Source organism: Oncorhynchus mykiss, chromosome 12 (assembly GCF_013265735.2).
Source record: "Oncorhynchus mykiss isolate Arlee chromosome 12, USDA_OmykA_1.1, whole genome shotgun sequence".
Taxonomy (NCBI): domain Eukaryota; kingdom Metazoa; phylum Chordata; class Actinopteri; order Salmoniformes; family Salmonidae; genus Oncorhynchus; species Oncorhynchus mykiss.
Window position 1 is genome coordinate 45,174,554 of NC_048576.1, and position 27,972 is coordinate 45,202,525.

Sequence of the window (27,972 nt, forward strand, 5' to 3'; positions counted from 1 at the left end):
GCTATGATGAAACTGGCTCTCATGAGGACCGCCACAGGAAATGAAGCCCCAGAGTTACCTCTGCTGCAGAGGATAAGTTCATTATAGTTACCAGCCTCAGAAAGTTCAGCCCAAATAAATGTTTCACAGAGTTGAAGTAGCAGACACATCTCAACATCAACTGTTCAGAGGAGAATGCGTGAATCAGGCCTTCGTGGTCGAATTGCTGCAAAGAAACCACTACTAAAGGACTCCAATAAGAATGAGAGACTTAGGCCAAGAAACACGAGCAATGGACAATGTGTCCTTTGGTCTGATGAGTCCAAATTTGAGATTTTCAGTTCCAACTGCCGTGTCTTTGTGAGAGGCAGAGTAGGTGAACGGATGATCTCAGCATGTGTGGTTCCCACCGTGAAGCATGGCGAAGTTGGTGTGATGGTGCTTTGCTGGTGACACCGATTTATTTAGAATTCAAGGCACACTTAACCAGCATGGCTACCACAGCATTCTGCAGCAATACGGCATCGCATCTGGTTGGCACTTAGTGGGACTATCATTCATTTGTTTTTCAACAGGACAATGACCCAACAGACCTCCAGGCTGTATCAGGGCTATTTTACCAAGAAGGAGAGTGATGGAGTGCTGCATCAGATGACCTGGCCTCCACAATCACCAACCTCAGCCCAATTGAGATAGTTTGGGATGAGTTAGACCGCAGAGTGAATGAAAAGCAGCCAACAAGTGCTCAGAATATGTGGGAGCTCATTCAAGGCTGTTGGAAAAGCATTCCAGGTGAAGCTGGTTGAGAGAATGCCAAGAGTGTGCAAAGTTGTCATCAAGGCAATGGGAGGCTACTTTCAAGAATCTCAAATATAAAATATATTTTATTTGTTTAACATGTTTTGGTTACTACATGATTCCATATGTGTTATTTCATCGTTTTGATGTCTTCACTATTATTCTGCAATGTAGAAAATATAAAAAATAAAGAAAAACCCTGGAAAGAGTAGGTGTGTCAAAACCTTTGACTGGTACTGTAGCGTTTGAAGAAGTCTGGGTAACTTAAACAGATTTTAAGCCGTCTTTGTTTTCTGACAAACCCTGCATGTTTACGGTAACTGATTCTGCTACTTTCAGATAACTAAATAGATGTACAAATGGATGTCAAGTGTGAGTGAAACCCAACAAAAAAAAGAGGCTCAACAAAATCAAGGTGTGCACGCACACCCACCCACCCACCCACCCACACACACCCCTTTCCCCTGTCCCCTGTCCCCTGTTCCTCTTACCCCGTACACCAGCTCCCCGACCATTCCATTCCAAATCTTGGTCTCCGGGTCCCGGGCGCCGTACTTTCCGTCAGGAACGATAGCGATCTTATATTTGATGCCGATGTGTTTGGCTATCTCCGAGGCCAGGTCCACGCAGTAGCCTTCATACTGGTCGTTGCCCTCGTACAGCTCCCAGTTTTTCTTCAACATGACATAGGGACCCTCCTACAAAGTGACACAGGGACCACAGGGTCAAACTGGCAAACAGGTCCGCCACTTACAGACAGTCACTTACCCAGCAAGCATAACAGGTTCAAATCAGGTCATAATGAGTGACGTTATAATGACGTCAATTCAACCAGTTTAAAGAAATTGGTTGAACTGACATCATAATGATATTATAATATTTTTTTTTGTGAAACTGGGTTGAATTTATGTCATTATAACGTCACTCATTATGACCTGTTGATGACATCATTTCAACCAGTTTTGCCTGCTGGATTATCTTTGTTCTTTCACTCAAAAACAGACATATAGCAGACAAGTGTGCACACACACATACATAGATATGGAAGATAAAAAAGCCATTGAACACTACACTGGCTATTAATTAAAATGTTACTGTGTGTGTAATACAATTAATACAAAACTTGAAACTTGTACGTACGGGATACGCACGGAATACAACGTCCAACGAAATCGTTCAACAAGGCAACAACAACAACAAATAATAAAAGATAAGAACACGAAGATCAAGTAAATGGCGCAGTAGAATAGAATAAACATTTTAGCATAAGTATAATACAGGAGGCACAATGTATAGTCTAATATTTACACGTGTATTGGGGAAGGGGGGATGGGGTGCAGTATTACAGTTTTTCTCAATTGCTAAAACACTAAAACCCATTGGCTGAACAAAGTTCTCAGTTGCCTGGACTCATTTAGCTAATTATGCAGTCTGTTGTCAATACCTTAAACCATTTCACATGGTAAAACACAATTTGCAGATCTCACTTAGACTTTTCAGCAAAACTCTAAACACATTCTCATTCTCAAAACACATTCTGCACTCTAATGCACATGTCATCCATACTGGTAAACACAAGTGGCAACAATCAAATACAAATAGAGAAGACATGTCATTGATTGAACACAACCACTCAAAATTGATTTAACCTGTTTCAAATGATGCGACACAACCAATATAAGCCAGTTCAGAGAGCAAACAGGTTGTTGAAGGTGGGAAGGAGAAAGTCTGAGAATGGATAGAAGAAACAATGTGAGAGGACGAGGACGAGTGCGTATGCGAGGTGAGCGACGAGGAGGAAGAGGAGGAGGAGGGCAAGAAAGAGGAAGAGGAGGACGAAGAGAAAGACAAAGAGTGGAAATATCTGATGAAATTCAAGCAACAGTTATGGACCATGTTCTTGTCCATGGACTGACAATGAGGGAAGCAGGACTTAGAGTGCAACCCAATTTGAGCCGATTTTCTGTGTCCACCATAGTAAGGACATTCAGAGAAGAGAACAGGTACAGGATATTGCTGTATTTTTGTAATTGCAAATTTACTGTACTACACTATATGCAGCTGTTTCAATAGACATTTGTAAAGTTAATCACTGTATGTATTGTACTGCATGAATATGTTTTGTAACTGCACAACTACTTTTTGTAGAATTGCAAGGCTGCCACATGCAGGTGGAAGGACAGCTATATTCACTCGGGAGCAAGAGGCCGTTATAGTTGGCATGGTCCTTCAAGATAATGCAATACGACTCAGAGAAATCCAGGAACGAGTGATACAAGACAACACACACTTCCAGGGAATCGACAGTGTGAGCATTTCCACAATTGACCGTGCACCTTTTGAGTGCAACTCACCAAGGGTGAAACAACTGTGAGCTCAGTATGTGCAAGTAAGTGTACATTCAGAAACATTTACTGTAATCCAGATTGTCTACAGTACTAACACATACTATGTGAATGACATTACTCTTCAGTACATACAATATATGTGAATCAGAAGCCTAATTGTACTGTACAGTATAGCACTGTCTCTGTACGACTTACAAAATCCTACATATAGTATATTGTATTTCTACACAGACAATATTTGACTTGGAATCCTTGGACAGACCCCATGAGTTCATCTTTGTCGATGAAGCAGGCTTCAATCTAACAAAGAGGAGAAGGAGAGGCCGAAACATGATTGAACAGCGGGCCATTGTTGAAGTCCCTGGTCAACGAGGTGGCAATGTCACAATCTGTGCTGCTATCAGCAACCATGGTGTTCTACATCACCATGTTACACTCGGGCCATATAACACCCAGCACCTTCTAAGATTTATTGCCAATCTAAGATATATTTTATTTGAGCAGCAGGTTCAAGAGCAGGGTCAAGAGCTAAATGAGAATCCCATTCCCATCTATGTGATAGTGTGGGACAATGTCAGTTTCCACCGAGCTGCTCAGGTAAGGGAATGGTTTAACATCAATGGGCAGTTTATGAACTTGTACCACCCTCCATACTCGCCTTTCCTGAATCCGATTGAGGAGTTTTTCTCCTCTTGGAGATGGAAAGTGTATGATAGACAACCCTACACCAGAGTAAATCTGGATTTAAAGCCATGGATTTAGCCTGTGGTGAAATAGGTGAGGAATCATGTCAGGGCTGGATACGGCACACAAGAGGCTTCTTCCCCCGTTGCCTCAGGAGGGACAATATTGCTTGTGATGTCGACGAAGTGCCTGACCCAGCCCAAAGACAAGAAGAAGCACATTGATCACGTTTACTCCTTTGATTTTTGTCCCCTTTAGTATTCTATATTGTAGTACAGTGCATTGTACGCTGTATACTGTACAATGGACAAATTGTATGGCCCTAAACATTGTGCTTTCCATTTATTAACAGTACTGACTGCTCAATAGATTTTGACTGGTTGCAGGTTCATATCAACAAAGAACAAGAATTACAGTATCACAGAGACAAAGGACAAGTTTGTGAGATGCAGGGTACTGTACTGTAAAAATAGGGGTACAAGGAGGAGGAAGAACAAGAAACAAAATTGGGAAGAGCAAAGCAGAGTAGTAATTTCTGATCAATTTTGAGCATCTATGATAGAACATGTTTTCAAAAGACAATGACGGAAAAATATGAATATTTTTTTAGATTCACTGAGAATTGTATGTTTTGAACAATGTGTTTTCTATTTTTCGGTGTATTGTTTACTGACTGCTTGAGTGTTTATGATTTGAGAGCAGTTTGTTTATGATTTGAGAGCAGTGTTTGAGGAGTCAGAGGTTATGTAAATAGTGCTTGAAGATGAGGTTTTGTGTTTAATGTTTTCAGGAAATGGAGCATGGTTTCAGAAATTGTGTTTTAGCAATTGAGAAAAACTGTAAACTGAGCCGTATAAGAAGAGTCTGGTAGCAGCAGTTGTGATGCATATGTGTGTGTGTGTGTGTGTGTGTGTGTGTGCATGAGTGGTAAAGTATGGTATGAGAAAGGGAGAGAGAGACAGAGAACGAAAGAAAGAAAGAAAAAGAGAGGGAGTATAAGGGAGAGAAAGAAAGTGAGAACACATAGGGTCAGAGATATAGACAGACAGAAAGAAAGAGAGACGTGTAGTGAGGACAAACGACGTACATTCTCTTGCCTCCTGTACTCAATGTAAAAATAACGTTCCATAAGGAACTGCTAAAGCTGCCCCTTCCTTTACTAATGGCAGGAAATCAATCATCTGATTTGCTGATGCCGAAAAAAATAATCTAGATAAAAAAACTCCCTCGGTTGACAGTTCATAGTTTCTTAAAAATTACGTCTTCGTGGAACGTGGCCAAATGTATATTGAGAACAAGCAATATATTCTGGGGTTCTGCTCGACATCACACTTCCCCAGGGCATTTGAAGCAATAGTAAACCAAAAGCTGAGGCATTTTTCAAGACATTGGCGAGAAACATTTACATTAAATGTTTTTCTTTTCACAGAAGCTTTCTTCAGGGCAAATATCAGAAAATAGTAATGGTGTCATGGTGCAAGAAAAAATGGTTACAGTGAAATATGTAGATAAAATACTATGTAACAGGGGAAAAAAAGGTAGAAAAATACTTAAAGAAAGGTGAAAGAACATTGAAAGAACACTAAAAAGAGAGTATTTTCAAGACTCTTCACGTCCAAGTTGATCATGGCTGACAAGCTGGCCAATAAACTCCCACACCACATCAGTGGATAATGAACACAAGTAGACATGGCGTTACACACACACACACACACACACACACACACACACACACACACACACACACACACACACTATTTTAGAGGGGGCAAGAAGTAGGTGAAGATAGAAGGGGGTTGAATTTCACATTTTTCAAACACCTGAAACAGCTTTTTCCTGCAATCTAGTGCCATAATCATTATGCCTAATTCTGTCAAAACATACAGTATGTCTATTTTTATGCATAGCTCTTTGCTGGTTCAGATGTAATTATGAGAGTGTCCTTCTGACTGTTGTAAATCACACATCTAAATATACTGCACTACTAAATATACTGCACTATGATGCTCACCTGTCCTATGCCAGCAAGCATGAAGTTTCAGAGCATAGTCACTTTTATACCTCCTGAATCAACCCCGCTCTTTAAGTCAACCAGCGCGAACCCAAAGGAAGACAAGGTGGGCTCGACGGGGACGAAATCCACCCCCAGCCCACCTGAGGAGGTTGAGTTGGAACCACAACAAGAACTTTTGGTGATCAACATATCACCAGGGTCTCTAACGGATGCCCAAGTGTCAGTCCTGTGTAAAGTACTTTCTTTCTCCCCTTCTAATAGGATGGGCCCCTTAGCATTGAAAGTTGACACTTTCAAATTGGTTCGACAATTACATTTAAATAATTTATTATCTGCTAACAGGCAACCATTGTGTAATGACAATGGAGTGTTTAGACACTACAATGCATCTGGTATTTCTGATGTGAGAAAACAAACAACTTTCAGAAAGAAGTCGAGTTTTGTACGACCAATTCGAAAGTGTTTTACCACCCGAGAACAGGTAAAGAATACAACATACAAAGCTTCATTAATTGTAGCACCACAAATGTCATATACACTACATGGCCAAAAGAACGAGTGGATTTGGCTATTTCAGCCACACCAGTTGCTGACAGGTGTATAAAATCGAGCACATAGCCATGCAATCTCCATAGACAAACATTGGTAGTAGAATGGCCCGTGCTGAAGAGCTCAGTGACTTTCAACGTGACACCGTCATAGGATGCCACCTTTCCAACAAGTCAGTTGGTCAAATTTCTGCCCTGCTAGAGCTGCCCCAGTCAACTGCAAGTGCTGTTATTGTGAAGTGGAAACTTCTGAGAGCAACAATGGCTCAGCCGCAAAGTGGTAGGCCACACAAAGTCACAGAACGGGACTGCCGAGTGCTGAAAAAATTGTCTGTCCTCGGTTGCAACACTCACTACCGAGTTCCAAACTGCCTCTGGAAACAAAGTCAGCACAAGAACTGTTCTCGGGAGCTACATGAAATGGGTTTTCATGGCCTAGTATCCGCACACAAGCCTAAGATCACCAGTCGGCTGGGGTGGTGTAAAGCTCGCTGCCATTGGACTCATGCTTCACCATCTCTGTTTGGCGGATGCCAGGAGAACGCTACCTTTCCCAATGCATACTGCCAACTGTACATTTTGGTGGAGGAGGAATAATGGTCTGGGGCTGAGCCCCTTAGTTCCAGTGAATGGAAACCTTAACGATACAGCATACAATGACATTCTACAAGATTCTGTGCTTCCAACTTTGTGGGGAAGGCCCTTTCCTGTTTCAGCATGACACTGCCCCCATGCACAAAGCGAGATCCATACAGAAATGGTTTGTTGAGATCGGTGTGGGAGAACTCAACTGGCCTGCACAGAGCCCTGACCTCAACCTCATCAAACACCTTTGGGATGAATTGGAACGCCGACTGCGAGCCAGGCCTAATTGCCCAACATCAGTGCCCACCCTCCTAATGCTCTTAACTGAATGGAAGCAAGTCCCCGCAGGAATGTTGCAACATCTATTGGAAAGCCTTCCCAGAAGAGTGGAGGCTGTTATAGTAGCAAAAGCGGGACCAACATCATATTAATGCCCATAATTTTGGAATGAGATGGTCGACCATTAGATGTCCTCATACTTTTGGCCATGTAGTGTACATGCTCAAATACATCTGTGGAGCTGCTTATATTGGTCAAACTAAACAAGCATTGAAACTTCGCATTACAGAACACAAGGCTGCTATTCAAAATAAAAACACGGACTATGCCGTTGCTTGCCACTGCATTGAAGCCAATCATAGCTCACCTTCCTCCCTGCGCTTTGTAGCAATAGAACGATTCAAATTTCACCAAATCGAGATGATATTGTACGTAAACTAAACCAAAGAGAGGCATTTTGGCAGTACTTCTTAGACACTGTGGTTCCAAAGGGGCTAAATTATGTCTTAATTTCGATATATAATGTTGCCTTGATTTTTGGGGTCTCTGTGTCTCCGGTTCACAGACACCCAAATATCACCTATGTATATTTTCACTTGGCCTATTGATTAAAAAGACACACTATTTATGTTTTTAATTTGTGCTATAATTTGCCATTTAGCTTGAAACATACAGTACCTTGCGAAAGTATTCAGCCCCCTTGAACTTTGCGACCTTTTGCCACATTTCAGGCTTCAAACATAAAGATATAAAACTGTATTTTTTTGTGAAGAATCAACAACAAGTGGGACACAATCATGAAGTGGAACGACATTTATTGGATATTTCAAACTTTTTTAACAAATCAAAAACTGAAAAATTGGGCGTGCAAAATGATTCAGCCCCCTTAAGTTAATACTTTGTTGCGATTACAGCTGTAAGTCGCTTGGGGTATGTCTCTATCAGTTTTGCACATCGAGAGACTGACATTTTTCCCCATTCCTCCTTGCAAAACAGCTCGAGCTCAGTGAGGTTGGATGGAGAGCATTTGTGAACAGCAGTTTTCAGTTCTTTCCACAGATTCTCGATTGGATTCAGGTCTGGACTTTGACTTGGCCATTCTAACACCTGGATATGTTTATTTTTGAACCATTCCATTGTAGATTTTGCTTTATGTTTTGGATCATTGTCTTGTTGGAAGACAAATCTCCGTCCCAGTCTCAGGTCTTTTGCAGACTCCATCAGGTTTTCTTCCAGAATGGTCCTGCATCTTCCCATCAATTTTAACCATCTTCCCTGTCCCTGCTGAAGAAAAGCAGGCCCAAACCATGATGCTGCCACCACCATGTTTGACAGTGGGGATGGTGTGTTCAGCTGTGTTGCTTTTACGCCAAACATAACGTTTTGCATTGTTGCCAAAAAGTTCAATTTTGGTTTCATCTGACCAGAGCACCTTCTTCCACATGTTTGGTGTGTCTCCCAGGTGGCTTGTGGCAAACTTTAAACAACACTTTTTATGGATATCTTTAAGAAATGGCTTTCTTCTTGCCACTCTTCCATAAAGGCCAGATTTGTGCAATATACGACTGATTGTTGTCCTATGGACAGAGTCTCCCACCTCAGCTGTAGATCTCTGCAGTTCATCCAGAGTGATCATGGGCCTCTTGGCTGCATCTCTGATCAGTCTTCTCCTTGTATAAGCTGAAAGTTTAGAGGGACGGCCAGGTCTTGGTAGATTTGCAGTGGTCTGATACTCCTTCCATTTCAATAGTATCGCTTGCACAGTGCTCCTTGGGATGTTTAAAGCTTGGGAAATCTTTTTGTATCCAAAACCGGCTTTAAACTTCTTCACAACAGTATCTCGGACCTGCCTGGTGTGTTCTTTGTTCTTCACGATGCTCTCTGCGCTTTTAACGGACCTCTGAGACTATCACAGTGCAGGTGCATTTATACGGAGACTTGATTACACACAGGTGGATTGCATTTATCATCATTAGTCATTTAGGTCAACATTGGAACATTCAGAGATCCTCACTGAACTTCTGGAGAGAATTTGCTGCACTGAAAGTAAAGGGGCTGAATAATTTTGCACGCCCAATTTTTCAGTTTTTGATTTGTTAAAAAAGTTTGAAATATCCAATAAATGTCGTTCCACTTCATGATTGTGTCCCACTTGTTGTTGATTCTTCACAAAAAAAATACAGTTTTATATCTTTATGTTTGAAGCCTGAAATGTGGCAAAAGGTCGCAAAGTTCAAGGGGGCCGAATACTTTCGCAAGGCACTATTATTATTATTTTTTTTTACATTGTTGTCTCAGTGAGCCACTAGGCAATACATAGGAGCTACTGTAAGTGCAATGATCAGGTCACTCTGAGGAAGACGTCAGCTTGACAATGGATTAAAGTGAGAAATCAATCTCTGCCTTTTTTTTGTTTTTGTTTTTACCTCAAATTAGTCAGTTTGGAAGTTTTTCTTGGTAAGCCTGCATACTCACCGGACATGTCACCCGTTGAGCATGTGATTATATTTTTAAAGAAAATAAATATGCTTCCTGCATCTCTCCTAAACTCTGGGAACAAAAATTAAAATAATGTGAGTCTTATTCAGTACACATAGTAAATGTTTGTTTTTCTAAAGCCTAGCAACCTTGCCAGCAGGCATGCCAGCTAATATGGTTAAACAAGCTACTCTAACTTGATCGATAGCCTGAAATGGCTTTGTGGCTCGTTATGAGGTTAGGAGATTGGGAATGTTTTGAGCCCCACCTGTTGCATGTTATTTTGGCATTAAAACGTGTCATACAGTGCCTTGCGAAAGTATTCGGCCCCCTTGAACTTTGCGATCTTTTGCCACATTTCAGGCTTCAAACATAAAGATATAAAACTGTATTTTTTTGTGAAGAATCAACAACAAGTGGGACACAATCATGAAGTGGAACGACATTTATTGGATATTTCAAACTTTTTTAACAAATCAAAAACTGAAAAATTGGGCGTGCAAAATTATTCAGCCCCCTTAAGTTAATACTTTGTAGCGCCACCTTTTGCTGCGATTACAGCTGTAAGTAGCTTGGGGTATGTCTCTATCAAAGGTCGCAAAGTTCAAGAGTGCCGAATACTTTCGCAAGGCACTGTATATCAGTCTGCAAACAATGTAAACAAAAACATCGAGTTAATAAAGCCACATCCAAACTTGGTCTCTTTTTTGCTTTCTGGAGTAAGGCAGCTCCAAAATGCAGGTGTTTCAGCCTAGCTCAGTGCTTTCTGTGGTGGTGGGACAGCCAGTGGAAAATGCGGTGTGTAGGGGTTGGTCATGTTCTCTAGTTGCGCCGTGATTGGTTCAGTGTTCTGTCACTCATGGGGACACTACGTCACAGCAAAATCTAAGGGTAGAGCCCCAGGGTGTCTGTAGTGACGCATCTAGGACTGAGATGCAGTGCCTTAGACCGCTTAGACCGCTTAGACAGAGGTCTAAGGCACCTCACCTCAGTGCTAGAGGTGTAAATACAGACACCCTGGTTCGAATCCAGGCTGTATCACAACCGGCTGTGATTGGGAGTCCCATAGGGCAGCGCACAATTGGCCCGGTGTAGGCCGTCATTGTAAATAAGAATTTGTTCCTAACTGACTTGCCTAGTTAAATAAAAGGTTAAACAAATAAAATAAGTGCCCATCCAAGAAGGCTCAAGGTCATTGACCACAGATAAAATTATTTCAAATCACGTTATATATCTACAGTAGCTTTGATTGTACTGATACTTTCAAAATCTTAGCTAGCAGTCATCATGAATCAAGTCGACAATCTACGGACAAATTCTGTGACCTGTTTCAGGAAACTAGGTGTATGTCGTGGAACACTACTTCCCAGGAGAGCCATTTGAACATAAAAAATAGTTTTTTGGGCAGAAATGCCTTCTCGAACATGTGAACTTTCACAACAAACTTGTATGCCATCTGTAAATACGAATACAATGGTTAAATTACCAGTCTAGTTGGTTTAGCCACAGAAAAATACATTCCTGCTAGCCATGGTTGGCTGAGATAATGAGTGGGCTGGACTTGCCGAGAGATGAGTTTGGATTGGTCTGCCAGCTGGTCAGTATGTCTTGGTAATCCCATCTAACACTGCTTTTTTTTAAATGGGTGTGGCAGGAAGCGTAGTGGTTAGAGCGTTGGGCCAGTAACTGAAAGGTTGTTAGGTCGAATCCCCGAGCTGACAAGGTAAAAATCTGTCGTTCTGCCCCTGAACAAGGCAGTTAACCCACTGTTCCCAGGCCGTAATTGTAAATAAGAATTTGTTCTTAACTGACAACAGTAATTAAATTGTTGCCAGCAGCACAGTTACAGTCACCAACTCTCTGGATAACATGAAAACAGCCTAACCAGCTCTGCTAGGGTGACTAAAATGATCAGAGAGGGTTGTTTTCTCATTTGTGTCTGGAAGTAGCTAACAAGTTAGCCAATGTTAGCCAGTTAGCTTGGGTGCTTGACTGCTGTTGTGAGGTCAGAACGTTCGTATTAACCCTACTCATCGGCCAGAGTGTCCAGAGTGCACTCTGAACGCTCAGAGAGCGAACCGCTCTGAATATACAAACCAACAATCTGACAGCACAGTTACAGTCACCAACGCTCTGGATAACATAACAGCCTAACCAGCTCTGCTAGGGCGAGTAATGTTCAGTGAGCTGCTCTCTCATTTGTGCCTGGAAGCAGCTTGCAAGTTAGCTTGGGTTCTTGACTTCTGTTGTTAGTACAGAACGCTCAGATCAACCCTTAAAGAGATGGGTGGGGCTAAAGCTTAAGAGGGTGTGAATGATGCTGAATGGGTGTAGACAAAGAAGGGCTCTCCAGTAATAGTACCAAAACATTCCAAGGCCATTTTCTCAAAAGTTAATTTACAAGTTTATCAACTAATAGATAAAACGTATTGGTGCTCATCGGCCATTGGACATTCAGCAATGAGTTGTTTGGGAGGAATCAGTGGCTAACTGCAAGCATTGCAATGCAATCACTAGCCTGCTATTCAGTGGAGTGGGTCCCAAGTCTGGATTTAAGGGTCTCATTTCCAAGCTTAAAAGGATAAACATTCAATATTGGCCATGCTGTCAATCCAGCATGACTTCTGCTGCATTCAAAACTGGAATCTTGGAATTGGGAAATCTCTGACTTCAGTGAGTTCCTGTTCAAATGAGCACAGCACAAGGTGAGTCCAAAAATGTATGCTGTTGCAACATACCAGGGAGATATGTATGTATACTGTAGCTAAGAAAGCAATACTAAGTGTATGTTTTGTAGTAAAATGTTAGTTGCCCATGTGCCTCACCCTAATAATGTGGTCCCTTTTCCCCTCATAACTTAGCCTACTGTTCTGACTTGGTGGTGCACATGTAGCCCATAGCCCGTTTTAGATAAATGTTATCATCAAATATTTTAAGAGCTTTCGTTGTCTGCTTATATGCCCCCTTTATTTATCCAACGGTTCTGACTTGGTGTACAGGGAGAATACTGTAAGAACGGCCCATGTTCTGAATTCTGTCGCTGTACATTTCAAAAGTTCTGAATTATATATATATATATATTTATAGGGCAGTAAAAGAGGCTGAATGAACTGTTTTGCTGCCTGACAAGGCTCTGCTGATAGCCATCAGTGGTAAGGTGTTGGGACAGCTTTATCTAACAGTTTGTGGGCACAGTTTGTCACCGTTATAGTGCAATTAATGTATTGTTTAGTGTTGTGTTGTGTAGTGGCTTTGCTGGCATGCATCTAAAAAAAAAGTGGGGAGTTTGCCCCACCTAGATTCACATGCTAAAATTGCCACAGAAAGCCAACATCATAAACTTGCTGGGTGGCTAGTGTTAGAAAAACAACAAAACATTTTTGTTTTATTTATTCATCAAGAAAGTATCCATAGGCTACATAGCTTGATCAAATAGATGTACAAACATACCTCCTGGGAGTCCTGCCCATCACTATACACTCTCTCCTCCTCTTTGCTCCATGCTGCACCTTGGAAGGAATCACTTACAAGGGAGAATGGGGGGGGGGGGGGGGGGGGGGAGTACACTTTGCCCGGTCCAGTCAGTGTGACCCCTCTGCAAAATACCGCTGATAAATCTTTTTTTATAAATAATTACGTCAAACTTGGGCTTAAATATGAAGTTGAGTAATTAATTAAACAACTGAAATGTTTTAAAAGAGGACAAATCTGAGGGGGCACGTGCCCTTGTGCCCTGTATGAGCATGATACATCTGCACACACACGTATATATTGAAGACAATAAATGCATGTGAGTTGACATTCAAATTGACAGATGCAGTCTGTCTGATAGATGATGAGTACGTACAACAAGAAGCATCATAATGATGGCTCTAGACTATATACTTGGCTATATATTGACCTTAAACATCCAATCACACTAGGGTTATATTCACCAAACAAAGCACTCCATGTCTCTTTCTCTCTAACCCATAACCTTAATTCTAACTCTAATTCTAACCCTAACCACTAAGCTTAAAATACACTGGAAAAAATATAAACGAAACATGTAAAGCGTTGGTCCCATGTTTCATGAGCTGAAATAAAAGATCACCAAAAATTATTATGCACCAAAAGCTTATTTCGCTCAAATTCTGTGCACAATTTTTTTTCATCCCTTTTAGTGAACATTTTTCCTTTGCCAAGATAATTCATCCACCTGACAGTTGTGGAATATCAAGAAGCTGAATAAATAGCATGATCATTACACAGATACACCTTGTGCTAGGGACAATAAAAGGCTGCTCTAAAATGTGCAGTTTTGTTACAGTACACAATGCCACAGATGTCTCAAGTTTTGAGGGAGTGTGCAATTGGCATGCTGACTGCAGGAATGTCCACCAGAGCTGTTGCCAGAGAATGTAATGTTCATTTCTCTACCATAAGCCACCTCAACATTATTTTAGAGAATTTGGCAGGATGTCGAACCGGCCTCACAAATGCAGACAATGTGTAATCACGTCAGCCTAGAACCTCCACATCTGGCATCTTCACCTGCGGGATGGTCTGAGATCAGCCACCCGGACAGGTGATGAAACTGTGGGTTTGCACAAGAATATCTGCACAAACTGTCAGAAAACATCTCAGGGAAGCTCATCTGCATGCTCGTCGTACTCACCAAGGTCTTGACTTGACTGCAGTTAGCCATCGTATCCGACTTCAGTGGGCAAATGCTCACCTTTGATGGCTACTGGCACGCTGGAGATGTGTGCTCTTCATGGATGAATCCCGGTTTCAACTGTACCGGGGACATGGCAGATGTGCGTCATGAGGGCGAGCGGTTTGCTGATGTCAACGCTGAGAACAAAGTGTCCCATGGTGGCGGTGGGATTATGGTATGGGCAGGCATAAGCTACGGACAATGAACAAAATTGCATTTTATCGATGGCAATTTGAATGCAAAGCGATACTGTGACAAGATTCTGAGGCCCATTGTCGTGCCATTCATCCACCGCCTCATGTTTTAGCATGATAATGCACAGCCCCAAGGCGCTAGTATCTGTACACAATTCCTGGAAGCTGAAAATGTCCCAGTTATTCTATGGCCTGCATACTCACCGGACATGTCACCCATTAAGCATGTTCGGAATGCTCTGGATCCACTTGTACGAAGATGGTGTTCCAGTTCCAGCCAATATCCAGCAACTTCACACAACCATTGAAGAGGAGTGGGACAACATTCCACAGGCCACAGTCAACAGCCTGATCAGCTCTATGCGAAGGAGATGTCGCGCTGCATGAGACAAATGGTGGTCACACCAGATACTGACTGGTTTTCTGATCCACGCCCCTACCTTTTTTTGTAAGGTAACTGTGACCAACAGATGCATATATGTATTCCCAGTCATGTGAAATTCATAGATTAGGGCCTTATGAATGTATTTCAATTGACTGATTTCCTTATAAACTATAACTCAGGAAAATCTTTGAAATTGTTGCGTGTTGCGTTTCAATTTTTGTTCACTGTAGCTTGTTTTCCATGTGGGTGCTGGCGAAATATTCCCGAATCCCTGGAATTGTTCTTGTTTTACTAGCCTTTGAGGACTTCTAGTCCCCTTAAGGATATTAAAACCACTGGAGACTCCTTTGGTGTCTTCAGAGTTAGGTACTGTAAATCGGCCTTTAGTTTTTCTCTAAAAACAATACACATAGGGCCTTATTGTCCCTGGGCCAATTTAGAGAGTGGACAGAGGAATGTTATAATGAAGAATGTGTTTGTTTTAGTTGATTGTGTCTTTATGTATATTATGTATATTTATGTTTGTCTGTGCTTAATTTGAGTTGTTTCAATTGTATTAGATGTTTTTGAAATTGTATGTGCATGGCTCCCTTGAAAAAGAGACACTGGTCTCAATGGTGACTCCCTGCTAAAGTTACACACACACACACACACACACACACACACACACACACACACACACACACACACACACACACACACACACACACACACACACACACACACACACACACACACACACACACACACACACACACACACACACACACACACACACACACACACACACACACACACACACACACACACACACACACACACACAAAACAGCTCCTCTGTGTCCCAGTCATCACCAACCACTTATTGCACAATTCAAACCTTTATTTTTCACTTGGCTGCATGACATTTAATAAATTGAGCACATTCAAGAATTATGTAGAAAAAGCTATATGAAAATGTCCAAGGTCCTTTCTCAGCTGAGGTTCAAGTGCTATCAGTAAGTCCCCCCCAGCTGCTGTGGTTGGGATAAAACACCATTCTGTTGCCTTGAGGGTGAAATGGGTATTTGATTTCTGACATACCCTCATTTCTAGTTCTTAAATACCTTTCTGATTCTGACATACCAATCAGCAAACAGGGGACGTCCTAAAGACATTAGGAAATGTTTCCCCTTGGTCCCTTGTAGGGTTTGGCACAATTTTGTCCCATGTACGCTCTGAGAAGGTTAAAACATGACGTTTACCTCGCTACCATAACGAGACATTCAGTTCTGTAGGCCTAAAAAGGTGTGCAGCCCCAAGCCAAAATACATTCAGTCAGAGTGCCATTGTGATAAAGTATTTTAATTATCTGACTTAACACTAATTTTAATGGCTTTTTTGTGTGAAACGCTTTGAAGAATATAGCCTATGAATCGGGCGAGCGACGGACAAAGGAATTTACTATCAGTCTCGAGTTGAGCCATATTCAGAGCTACCACGGTGGATGAAGGATTACTATACCAGTCCAAATGAAGGCTTGTCATCAGAAATAATTGCATATTTACATGACAAACAGCTGAACAGACGCTACCTGGCTCTTTTCAAAGTTTAGTGTGAATGACACTTCACTATAGGTGAATCAAGGGGGAGCTCCTAGACGGCATACATATTAGGAAACATAACAACTGATGATGCCCTACTCCTGATATCTCATCCATCCTCTCCCAAAACTTTATCGATAAACTTTGTATCTGACAATAACAAACTTCTGTACAGTTGAGGTTCAATGCATTACCAAACCAGGTTTGAGTTACAGTTTCGGCTTATCATAGTTGGCAAAGAATGTAATACGGAAGTAAAAGCTTAATTGGTGTGTATTACAGTAAACAAACATTATCAAGTGCATTATCAAGTGCATTATCAAGCGCAAACACACATTACAGATGCTATCCCAGACAGCCAGCATAGTTAAACACTGATATTATCATGCTCTATGGAAGCGTGGTGATGTGGTTTGTATGAGCTGAAATTAGGCAGTGCTTTAGAAGGTATGAAGCTCTTATATACAAAAGCTGAATGGAAACTCACAGATTCAGAGCAGCCTCAGAGCATTTTTCATGTTAGTTTGTTAACATCATCTTAACATCCATTTCAATATAAAATACTGTATCAACCATAATCACCTGGAATATGCCAGGCATGGAAATTCATGCAATAAGAACATTTGTATCCTAGAGTTGTTTGAGACACACGCACGCAAGCCCACACACACACATTAAGTACAACCATGTGGATGTGATGTTTGATAAGAAGAACAAGCATTCTCGTGGCCTTAGGCAGGACGAAGGGTCCATTGTGACTCCTATCTCTCTCCTTCTAAAAAAACACAATTTGGTCAGACTGTGTCCATTTTGTGTCTTCTTGAGGGGGTTCATTTTGGCTCTGGATAGATCCATCCCTTGGGTCAGTTAACTAATAAGGTGTGCATTAGAAGTCATGACGCAGCTCTCTGTTGCATCAGTCTGTTTCTTTAGGGGGTTCACTCTGGCTCTGGTTACGTCCAATACCGTCCGTCAGTTTCCCAATATGGGCTTTCATTTGGGCTCTGCTTGTGTCCAGTTTCTCAGTTTCTTAAAATGGGTTTCCTCACCAGGGGCTGAAAAGAGGAGGATTCTGCTGAGGTATGACTCTCCAATCCCATTTCCATCCCTCCTCTACTCACTCTGTCTTTTCTTACCCTGTGCTCTCCATCTCCTCTTATCTAGTCAGCCACTCAGAAACACAGCACATCTTCACCGTTTTCACAATATCATGCCGACCCAAACCAAACTGTGCCAAACTGTGGAAATGATCTTTAAACATTGTCCTTTTCAGCTCAGCTCCAGCAACTATGAAGCATGCGTAACCAGGCCAGCTCAGCACAGCTTGCTTTGGCTCGGCTCGGTTCGGCTCAGTAGTATCAAGCCTTCTCAGTACCCTTAGTTAACATTCCAAGCAACCGGTGGCCCTTTTTAATTGTGGTACAGACAGGGTTACAGTATTAGTCCAAATTTAACTAACAGAAACCAAGCAAACAGGTATCAGTTGGGTCCTGTAGGCCTACTAATAAGAGAAAAAAATGAGTGCTGTGGAAGAGAGAGTTGGGCCCAGAGAGTTGTGCGTATGTTTCTGTGCACCAATGTGTATCTGGCTTTGAGAGTACATGTGTGTGTGTGTGCGTTTGCGTGTGTGTGCGCGCACGCACGCACGCACGCGCATATGAGTGTCCGTGTGTTTGAGTAATAGAATCTGACTTTGTCTGGCCACATGGACTGACAGCTGTTAAAATGCGGCTGTAGCAGTTTCTGGCAAGGATACAGAATGCAGCTCATGCATTTTACAAAGGGGACTAGACGAGTCATGGCAGGTACTGCACTTAGTGACATTTTTACAATCTACATCACACCTAGTGGAACAACATCTCAAAAGCATCTGCAGTGCCAGTGTTGATGTTTTGGATAAGGTGTGTGTTTGTGTGACTGAAGGAACGTAGAGTAAAGCTCTTCCGGGGAGAACACTAAGACTTGAGAGCGCTAGACCTCTAGTACGCTCAACCGAAAGGATACCGTTCGTTTACAGTATACTAAAACGAACTAATAGTATATAGTATATACTCATTAAGTATGTAGTATACCGTATGTTAGTATGGGTATTCAAACACAGCTTAAGACTTGAGTGTGCTAGAGGGTGTGTCTGTGTCTCTTTTGTGTGTAGGCGCACACGTGTGTCTCTGTGTGTGGTGTGTACACGTGCGCTTGTGTGTTAGTAGGGTTGTAGTGCGTCTTACCATGATAGTGGTGACCACGACAGTTCTGTTCTCCATGATTTCGTTGGGATTGAGGGCTTCATTCTGGATCAGAACCAGCTTGTCTGAATCCGTCCAGTAACCCATCTGGAGACAATGAGAGGACAGTGAGTGAAACGGCCAGGGTGTGTGTGTGTGTGTGTGTGTGTGTGTGTGTGTGTGTGTGCGTGCGTGTGTGGTATGATTTCTTCGTTGTTTGAATGCGTTTGTCATGATTTCTCACCGTAGAGTATGTGTCGTTTCCAGTATATTTGTGTTAATTATGTGGTGTTAAGATCTATGAGACTATCTGAGATATTCTGTGTATACAAGCAAAGGAGAAGAGTCGCACAAATTGTATGCTTGGTTGTGTCATGTATAAAAATGCACAATGTTTAGTTTTTTATTATACAGTATATGAATCATATATGAGTCATATAATAGGTGAGTCAAGCTAAGGAAGTGAATATGTCTGCCAAATAAATTGTTATATACTGTTTTATACATGGTATATAATAAACCTAGACAGGGTTTTATTTAATCCTGGTGGTGTCTGCCATTGAGCAGGATGAAGGGAAGGGAGAGAGAAAGGGATGGCATGTATGCATAGGTGTATTTGACCCTAAGCATGCAGAGCCAGCCTGTGGGTAGGCCCAACCACCCCTCCAATTCATCCCCCTCTCCCTCCTCCATCACTCTCTACTGCTCCACCTCACTCTATTCACGTACCGTAGTTGGCTGGAGTCCTGCACGTACACACACACACAGCACTGAAAATAATATACAGGACACGGCAAAATACACACACATTCTCGAAGCCTGAGTATACTGTTCACGCTACTGTTCATCACTAATACACGATACCCAGGTTCTACAGACACACAGACAATAATAAGATGATAAACAGATAAACAGATGTTCACTCTCTTCTGGCATTTTAAACCATGGAAATTGAAAATGAAATGAAACAAAGTTATTTGTTATTCAAAGTATTATGGTATAGTGGTATTATGGTGTAGTTATTATGGTGATAGCTAGAAAGCATGGGCAGTGATGTAAATTGAGAATAAAATGAAACAAATGGTAAATAGACATTTAAACATATAGTTATTATGTTTTCAAATGACGGGGTTAGGTGGGTGGACCAGTAGTCATCTTACTCGTCTGGGTCCGTTGTTCTTCAGCTCAAACACGTCCATGGTGTAGTTGACCCTGCGTCCATAGTGGTCAAACTGGACATTACCTGTTAATCCCTGCAGCCAGACCTGTACACAGGACAAAACACTATCATCAGAGTCACATAGAATGCAGGTATACCTTCGTTCTATTTTAAATAAGAGAACATTTCATAGGAAACCGTTTGTAGTGTTGACAGTTTGTCCTTTGTGGACATCATAGAGTTAGCAGAAATGAGGTAATTCATGCAGTGCTAGATACCTGTTTGAGGGTGCGCTCCATGTCAATGCCCTGACTCCAGGGGGCGGCGGGGTTAGCCAGACAGTCCCCAGCGTTGCCCCGGCGAGAGATGTCAACCTTCTGCCTACGCAGGTTCCTGAAGGCCTCTGCCATCACCATCACGCCGTCGTACGTCAGAGCCGATGTGTACTGGGGGAACAGGAGAGAATCATCAGGTGTGTGTGTGGTCGGGGGATGAAAAGAGGGAAAGGTTTCTGCGTGTGTGCACTGGGCATAAAACACATGATTTGCGGCAAGGAAGATTGTCGCAATGTGACAAACTCGGCTTGTGAAGCCAAACAGATAACAATAACCTATGCTATAAAGCACAAGTTGTTTTTCCACATTCTGTTGTGTTTCAAAGTGGGATTAAAAATTGATTTAATTGAGAGAGAAAAAATGGTCAACAAAATACAAAATATTTTAACTGTGTGTCTTTCTGGGTAAGTCTCTAAGAGCTTTCTACTCCGGGATTGTGCAACATTTGCCTATCATTCTTTTCAAAATTAATAAAGCTCTGTCAAATTGGTTGTTGATCATTGACTCTGGAGCATTCGCTGTCTTCTTCGTAAGAAACTCCAGTTTAGATTTGGCTATGTGTTGTAGGTTATTGTCCTGCTGAAAGGTGAATTAATCTCCTAGTGTTTGGTGGAAAGCAGACTAATCCAGGTGTTCCTGAAGGATTTTGCCTGTGTTTATCGCTATTCCGTTTATTAAAAAAGACAACTCCCTAGTCCTTTCCAATGACAAGCATACCCATAACCTGATGCAGCCACAACCATGCTTGAAAATATGAAGAGTGGTACTCAGTGATGTGTTGTGTTCGATTTGAACTTATTTCGGCTTGCCATAACAAAGGGGTTGAATACTTATTGACTCAAACCATTTCAGCTTTTCATTTTTTATTCATTTGTAACTTCTAAAAACATAATTCCACTTTGACATTATGGGTTATTGTGTGTAGGCCAGTGACACAAATGTTTTCTTTAATCTACTTTCAATTTCGTCTGTAACACAACAAAATGTGGAAAAAGTCAAAGGGTGTGAAGCCATTGTAACTTTTTGAAGCCATTGTAACTTTGCCTCTGGCCTAAGGGAATCCTACTCATTAACCCAGCTCTCTCTCATCCATCCCTCGCTCATTACATATCTCTGTGGGGGGCGCAGTGTGTGTGTGTGTGTGTGTGTGTGTGTGGAGGGTGGGGGGCACAGGGTGCGTGCGCCTTCTGTGTGTATATTTCTGTGGACCATCAACCCCGTCGGGGCAGACATGCTTCCTATATCAATGTGGGGGGGGGGGGGGGGGGACAATAAACAGTTTGATAACCCCGGCTGATGCCAGCCGCACCCTGGGCACGAAGGTTAGCACCAACTGGCACAGGCAGGCCATCAATAAGAGTCTGGGCACTTGAAGAGATAAGAGGGACAATCCTGCCAAGGAGTTATGAGGGTGTTGTGGCTGTTTGGTTGACCTCCATCTAGACTGTGACCAGGACATAGTGGTGCTCCACTCAATACAGCAATGATGAATGGTGCTAGTGTACAGCAGAGACTGAGAGGCTGTTTGGTCGAGAGAAAGTTAAGTTCCTCGGCATACACATCACAGACAAACTGAAATGGTCCAATGGTTTTTCTCTCTCTTCTCCCAGTCTCTCACCCTCTCTCCATCCATTCCCTCTCTCTTCTACCTCCTACCACTCTCCCTCCCTCCATCACTCCCTGCATCCTTCTCCCCTCTATCCCATGCAGCGCAGCTCAGCTCATGATGTGGGTGGAGGGTGACTGCTGGTCACGAGACCCTTAAAGGGAGAGTTATTTATTTAACTTTTAGCTTATTTTCAACTTCTTTGTTGTTGTTTAATCCAAACCGTTTTTAAGTTCCTTTGCTGGATATTTAGCAACAACCAGAATCTCATGGCTAGCATTTTTGGTGCTTGAAGCCATGCTGGTGCAAATTAATTGATCCAGTTAGCAGTACATTTAAAAGCATGGGGAAAGCAACCAGGCTCCTCTCGGAGTTAGGCAGAGCTATTTCCCAAGGAATTTTTGATCCGTTTCCCCTGAGATCGCTACACTCTGGATGTTGTTAAGTAACCAGCAAACAAGCTTAAGAAATGGTTTGGATGAAATGACGACACCCTCAGTATGTCAAAAATGAGCTAGAATTCAAAAAAGTGAACTGTCCCTTTAACCCACTGTAGTCCACCCAAGCCCACCATAGCTGAGCTAAGCCAAGCCTAATAGAGTGCAGTCAAGTGCAGTCAAGTGCAGCAGGCCAGCTAAAGTTAGCTAAAGCACCAGTGCCCATGGCAATGGCCCCCTAGCAAGAGTGGAGCTCCCTCAGGCATTGGGCTCTACTATTCCAACACTGAGAAAGTCCACAGGTGTGAGACAGAGAGAGGATTGAGATACAATCCCATTGCTTGGCACTGGAGGAGATGGCTGCCATTTTACGGTCTCCTAAACAATTTTGCTATTGTGTGTGTTATTTCGCATTATTTGTGACTTATTTTGTACTTAAATGTTTCTGCCGAAAAAAGCTTCTAGATATCAGGACAGCGATTACTCACCTTGTACTGGATAAAGATTTATTCTTTAACGATTCGGATGCAAAGGATTTACTTCAAACACCCGACAAGGCCCAAATCCCTGTGATTCGCATGAGAAATAGATATTGGGGATGTAGGTCGGGGTGCCTTGTAAAGATCAGACGACGTGTAGGTAATCTGCCTTGACCATCAGTCCAATTAGCCAACGTACAATCATTGGATAACAAAATAGACGAGCTACAATCACTAATATCCTACCAACGGGACATTAAAAACTGAAATATCTTATGTTTCACAAAGTCAAGGCTGAACGACGACATGAATAACATACAGCTGGCGGGTTTACGCTGCATCGGCAGGATAGAACAGCCGCCACCGGTAAGACAAGGGGTGGCATTCTGTGTCTATTTGTAAACAACAGCTGGTGCAAGAAATCTAATCGTAAGAAAGTCTTGAGGTTTTGCTCGCCTGAGGTAGAGTATCTCATGATAAGCTGTAGACCACACTATTTACCAAGAGAGTTTTCATCTATATTTTTTGTAGCTGTCTATTTACCACCACAAACTGATGCTGGCACTAAGACCACACTCAATGAGCTGTATAAGGCCATAAGTAAACAGGAAAATGCTCATCCAGAGGTGGCACTTCTAGTGGCCGGGGATTTTAATGCAGGGAAACTTAAATCCGTTTTACCTAATTTCTACCAGCATGTTAAATGTGCAACAAGAGGAAAAATAACTCCAGACAACCTTTACTCCACACACAGAGACGTGTACAAAGCTCTCCCCCGCCCTCCATTTGGCAAATCTGGCCATAATTCTATCCGCCTGATTCCTGCTTACAAGCAAAAACTAAAGCAGGACACACCAGTGACTCGGTCAATAAAGAAGATGATGCAGATGCTAAGCTACAGGAATGTTTTGCTAGCACAGACTGGAATATGTTCCGGGATTCTTCCGATGGCATTGAGGAGTAGAACACATCGGTCACTGGCTTCTAAGGCACTGCATCTCAGTGCTAGAGGCGTCACTACAGACACCCTGGTTCGAATCCAAGCTGTATCACAACCGGCCGTGATTGGGAGTCCCATAGGGAGGCGCACAATTGAACCAGCGTCGTCCGGGTTTGGCCAGTGTAGGCCATCATTGTAAATAAGAATTTGTTCTTAACTGACTTGCCTAGTTAAATAAAGGTTAAATAAAAATAAATAAAATAAATAAGTGCATCGATTACGTCTTCCTCATAGTGACTGAAAGTACATAGCCCAAACAGAAGCCATGGATTACAAGCAACATCCGCACTAAGCTAAAGGCTAGAGCTTCCGCTTTCAAGGTGCGGGACTCTAACCCGAACGCTTATAAGAAATCCCGCTATGCCCTCCGACAAACCAATACAGAACTAAGATTGAATCGTACTACACCGGCTCTGACGCCCGTCAGATGTAGCAGGGCTTGCAAACTATTACAGACTACAAAAGGGAAGCACAGCCGCGACCTTCCCAGTGACAAGCCTACCAGACGAGCTACATTACTTCTATGCTCGCTTTGAGGCAAGCTACACTGAAGCATGCATGAGAGCATCAGCTGTTCTGGACTACTGCGTGATCACGCTCTCCGTAGCCGATGTGAGTAAGTCCTTTAAACAGGTCAACATTCACAAGGCCGCAGGACCAGACGGATTAACAAGACGTGTACTCCGAGCATGCGCTGACCAATTGGCAAGTGTCTGTAATACCAACATGTTTCAAGCAGACCACCATAGTCCCTGTGCCCAAGAACACTAAGGTAACCTGCCTAAATGACTACTGACCCGTAGCAAACACGTCTGTAGCCATGAAGTGCTTTGAAAGGCTGGTCATGGCTCACAACACCATTATCCCAGAAAGACTAGACCCACTCCAATTTGCATACTGCTCAAAAAGATCCACAGATGATGCAATCTCTATTGCACTCCACACTGCCCTTTCCCACCCAGACAAAAGGGACATCTACGTGAGAATGCCATTCATTGACTACAGCTCAGCGTTCAACACCATAGTGCCCTCAAAGCTCATCACTAAGCTAAGGACCCTGGGACTAAACACCTCCTTCTGCAACATCCTATCGGGAGGTCAGAGACCTGGCCATGTGCTGCTAGGACAACAACCTCTCCCTCAACATGATCAAGACAAAGGAGATGTTTGTGGACTACAAGAAAAGGAGGACAGACCATGCCCCCAATCTCATCGACAGGGCTGTAGTGGAGCAGGTTGAGAGTTTCAAGTTCCTTGGTGTCCACATCAACAACAAACTATCATGGTCCAAACACAGCAAGACAGTCGTGAAGAGGGCACGACAAAGCCTATTCCCCCTCAGGAGATTGAAAAGATTTGGCATGGGTCCTCAGAGCCTCAAAAAGTCATACAGCTGCACCATCGAGAGCATCCTAACCAGTTGTATCACTGCCTGTTATGGCAACTGCTCGGCCTCTGACCGCAAGGCACTACATAGGGTAGTGCTTATGGCCCAGTACATCACTGGGGCCAATGTTCCTGCCATCCAGGACATCTATACCAGGCGATGTCAGAGGAAGGTCCAAAAAATTGTCAAAGACTGCAGCCACCCTAGTCATAGACTGTTCTCTCTGCTACCGCACAGCAAGTGGTACCGGAGCACCAAGTTTAGGACCAAAAGAATGCTGTTCATTGACTACAGCTCAGCATTCGACACCATAGTACCCTCCAAGCTCATCATTAAGCCTGAGGCCCTGGGTCTCAACCTCGCCCTGTGCGATTGGGTGCTGGAATTTCTGACGGGCCGCCCCCAGGTGGTGAAGGTAGGAAACAACATCTCCACTTCGCTGATCCTCAACACTGGGGCCCCACAATGGTGCGTGCTCAGCCCCCTCCTGTACTCCCTGTTCACCCATGACTGCGTGGTCATGCATGCCTCCAACTTGATTATCAAGTTTGCAGACGACACAATAGTAGTAGGCTTGATCACCAACAATGATGAGACCACCTACAGGGAGGAGGTGAGGGCACCCGTAGTGTGGTGTCAGAAAAATAACTTCTCACTCAAAGTCAACAAAAGGAGATGATCGTGGATTTCAGGAAACAGCAGAGGGAGCACCCCCCTTATCCACATCGACGGGACAGTAGTGGAGAAGGTGGAAGGTTTTAAGTTCCTTGGAGTACACATCACGGACAAACTGAAATGGTCCACCCACACAGACAGTGTGGTGAAATAGCGCCTCTTCATCCTCAGGAGGCTGAAGAAATTTGGCTTGTCAACCAAAACCTTCACAAACTTTTACAGATGCACAATTGAGAGCATCCTGTTGGGCTGTATCGCCGTCTGGTACGGCAACTGCACCGCCCACAACTGCAGGGCTCTCCAGAGGGTGGTGTGGTCTGCACAATGCATCACCGGGGGCAAACTACCTGCCCTCCAGCACACCTACAGCACCCGATTTCACAGGAAGGCCAACAAGATCATCAAAGACAACAACTACCCGACCCGTTGCCTGTTCACCACGCTATCATCCAGAAGGCGAGGTCAGTGCAGGTGCATCAAAGCTGGGACCGAGAGACTCAAAAATAGCTTCTATCTCAAGCCCATCAGACTGTTAAACAGCCATCAATAAGACAGAGAGTCTGCTCCCTACATACAGACTTAAAATCATTGGCCACTAACAAATGGATCACTAGTCACTTTATTAATGCCACTTTAATAATGATGTTTACATATCTTGCATTACTCATCCCATATGTATATACTGTATTTTATACCATCTATTGCATCTTGCCTATGCCGCTCGGTCATCGCTCATCCATATATTTATATGTACATATTCTTATTCCATCCCTTAGATTTGTGTGTATAAGGTAGCTGTTGTGGAATTGTAAGATTACTTGTTGATATTGCTGCACTGTTGGAACTAGAAGCACCAGAATTTTGCTGCATGGTGATATTGCTGCACTGCATGTTGAAATACTTACTTACAAGCCCTTAACCAACAATGCAGTTTTAAGAAAAATAATCAAATCTGCTAACCATTTGAATGTGACCAATAAAATTTTATTCGATTTTTATTTTATTGCTGCTCTTTAATTATTTGTTATTTTTATTTTCTATTGTCTATTTTTTACTTAACACTTATTTTTCTTAAAACTGCATTGTTGGTTAAGGGCTTGTAAGTAAGCATCTCACTGTAAGGTCTACCTGTTATATTCAGCGCATGTGACAAATACAATTTGACTTGTACCTGGCCCTTGATGAGACTGCACAAAAGTTAGCAGGTATGGCAAGGTATTTTAAGTGTGTGTGCATGTGTGTGTATGTGTGAACGTCTCCATGCCCTAGCTAACCCTGCACCTCTGCAGTTGGTCTTGTAGAATCCTAAAGCCACATAAAGTGAGCCCAGAAGGACAGGCATGGTATTGGAAAAGGTCTCCGGTCTGATCCTGATTGACTCAGCTCTGTCAAATCCTCCCTGGGTGCTATCCTCCAAACCTTAGAGGAGAGATACACCAGAGAACCCCCAGGTATAGTGTACCATGGGAGGGAGCTGTCCCTCTTCAGGGGATGGGGGAGAAGGCAGGACATTAGTGAAGATGAAAGAGGACTTATTAACCCCCAGGTAGGGTGTTACCTTCGGGGGGCTGTCGGAGCCTGGGTACTCCCTCTGGTCCAGCTTGTTCCAGCGCTGCATCAGCTTGATGACCATGGGGTTGCTGAAGTCCACCAGCTGAAAGCCTGACACATTGGCCCCTCCGTGCATGAAGCGCTCTAGGTTGATGTCCTTAAACCCCTGGGAGAGAGAGTTGGGGGAAGGGAGGCGAGATGGAGCGTTTGGTACGGATGGAGACAGAGGGCAGAGAAGAAGAGAGAGAGGGAGAGAATGACATTTATAGATAGAGGTAAGGAGAGTGATGGAGGTAGGCAAAAGGTAAATAGAAAAAGGGATAGAAATAAAGCAATATATGGGGAGAGAGAGAGAAGAAGAAGGGGAAGAGAAAGATGGAGTGGGAGAGAGGCAAAGAGAGCGAGAAAGGGAGAGAAACAGAGACAGGACCCTGTACAGTATGGGATACCACAACATAAAAGGAAACCAAACACTTCTCCGAATTCTCCCCTAGCCTTTTCTAAGATCACTGGCTGAGTCTGAATTCTGTCGACGCCCTGCTTCTATA

At 43.0% G+C, this 27,972-nt stretch overlaps 1 protein-coding gene across 5 annotated transcripts in view; it reads right to left on the reverse strand.

Moving 5' to 3' along the window:
- The window catches only part of gria4b (glutamate receptor, ionotropic, AMPA 4b), a 163,061-nt gene that overhangs the window by 40,710 nt on the left and 94,379 nt on the right, over positions 1 to 27,972 (reverse strand). For 4 of the 5 annotated variants that reach the window (XR_005034988.1, XM_036937641.1, XM_036937640.1 and 1 more), the window contains exons 6-10: positions 27,432 to 27,590; positions 20,233 to 20,400; positions 19,956 to 20,060; positions 18,799 to 18,903; positions 1,269 to 1,475 (exon numbers count right to left, since the gene is read on the reverse strand). Coding sequence is in view for 4 of the 5 variants with exons in the window: in XM_036937641.1 (XP_036793536.1) it covers positions 1,269 to 1,475; positions 18,799 to 18,903; positions 19,956 to 20,060; positions 20,233 to 20,400; positions 27,432 to 27,590 (744 nt within the window). In the remaining variant the exon portion in view is untranslated. Of the gene's footprint in view, positions 1 to 1,268; positions 1,476 to 15,861; positions 17,629 to 18,798; positions 18,904 to 19,955; positions 20,061 to 20,232; positions 20,401 to 27,431; positions 27,591 to 27,972 lie in introns of those variants that run through there. The other variant, XM_036937643.1, reaches the window with a different exon arrangement.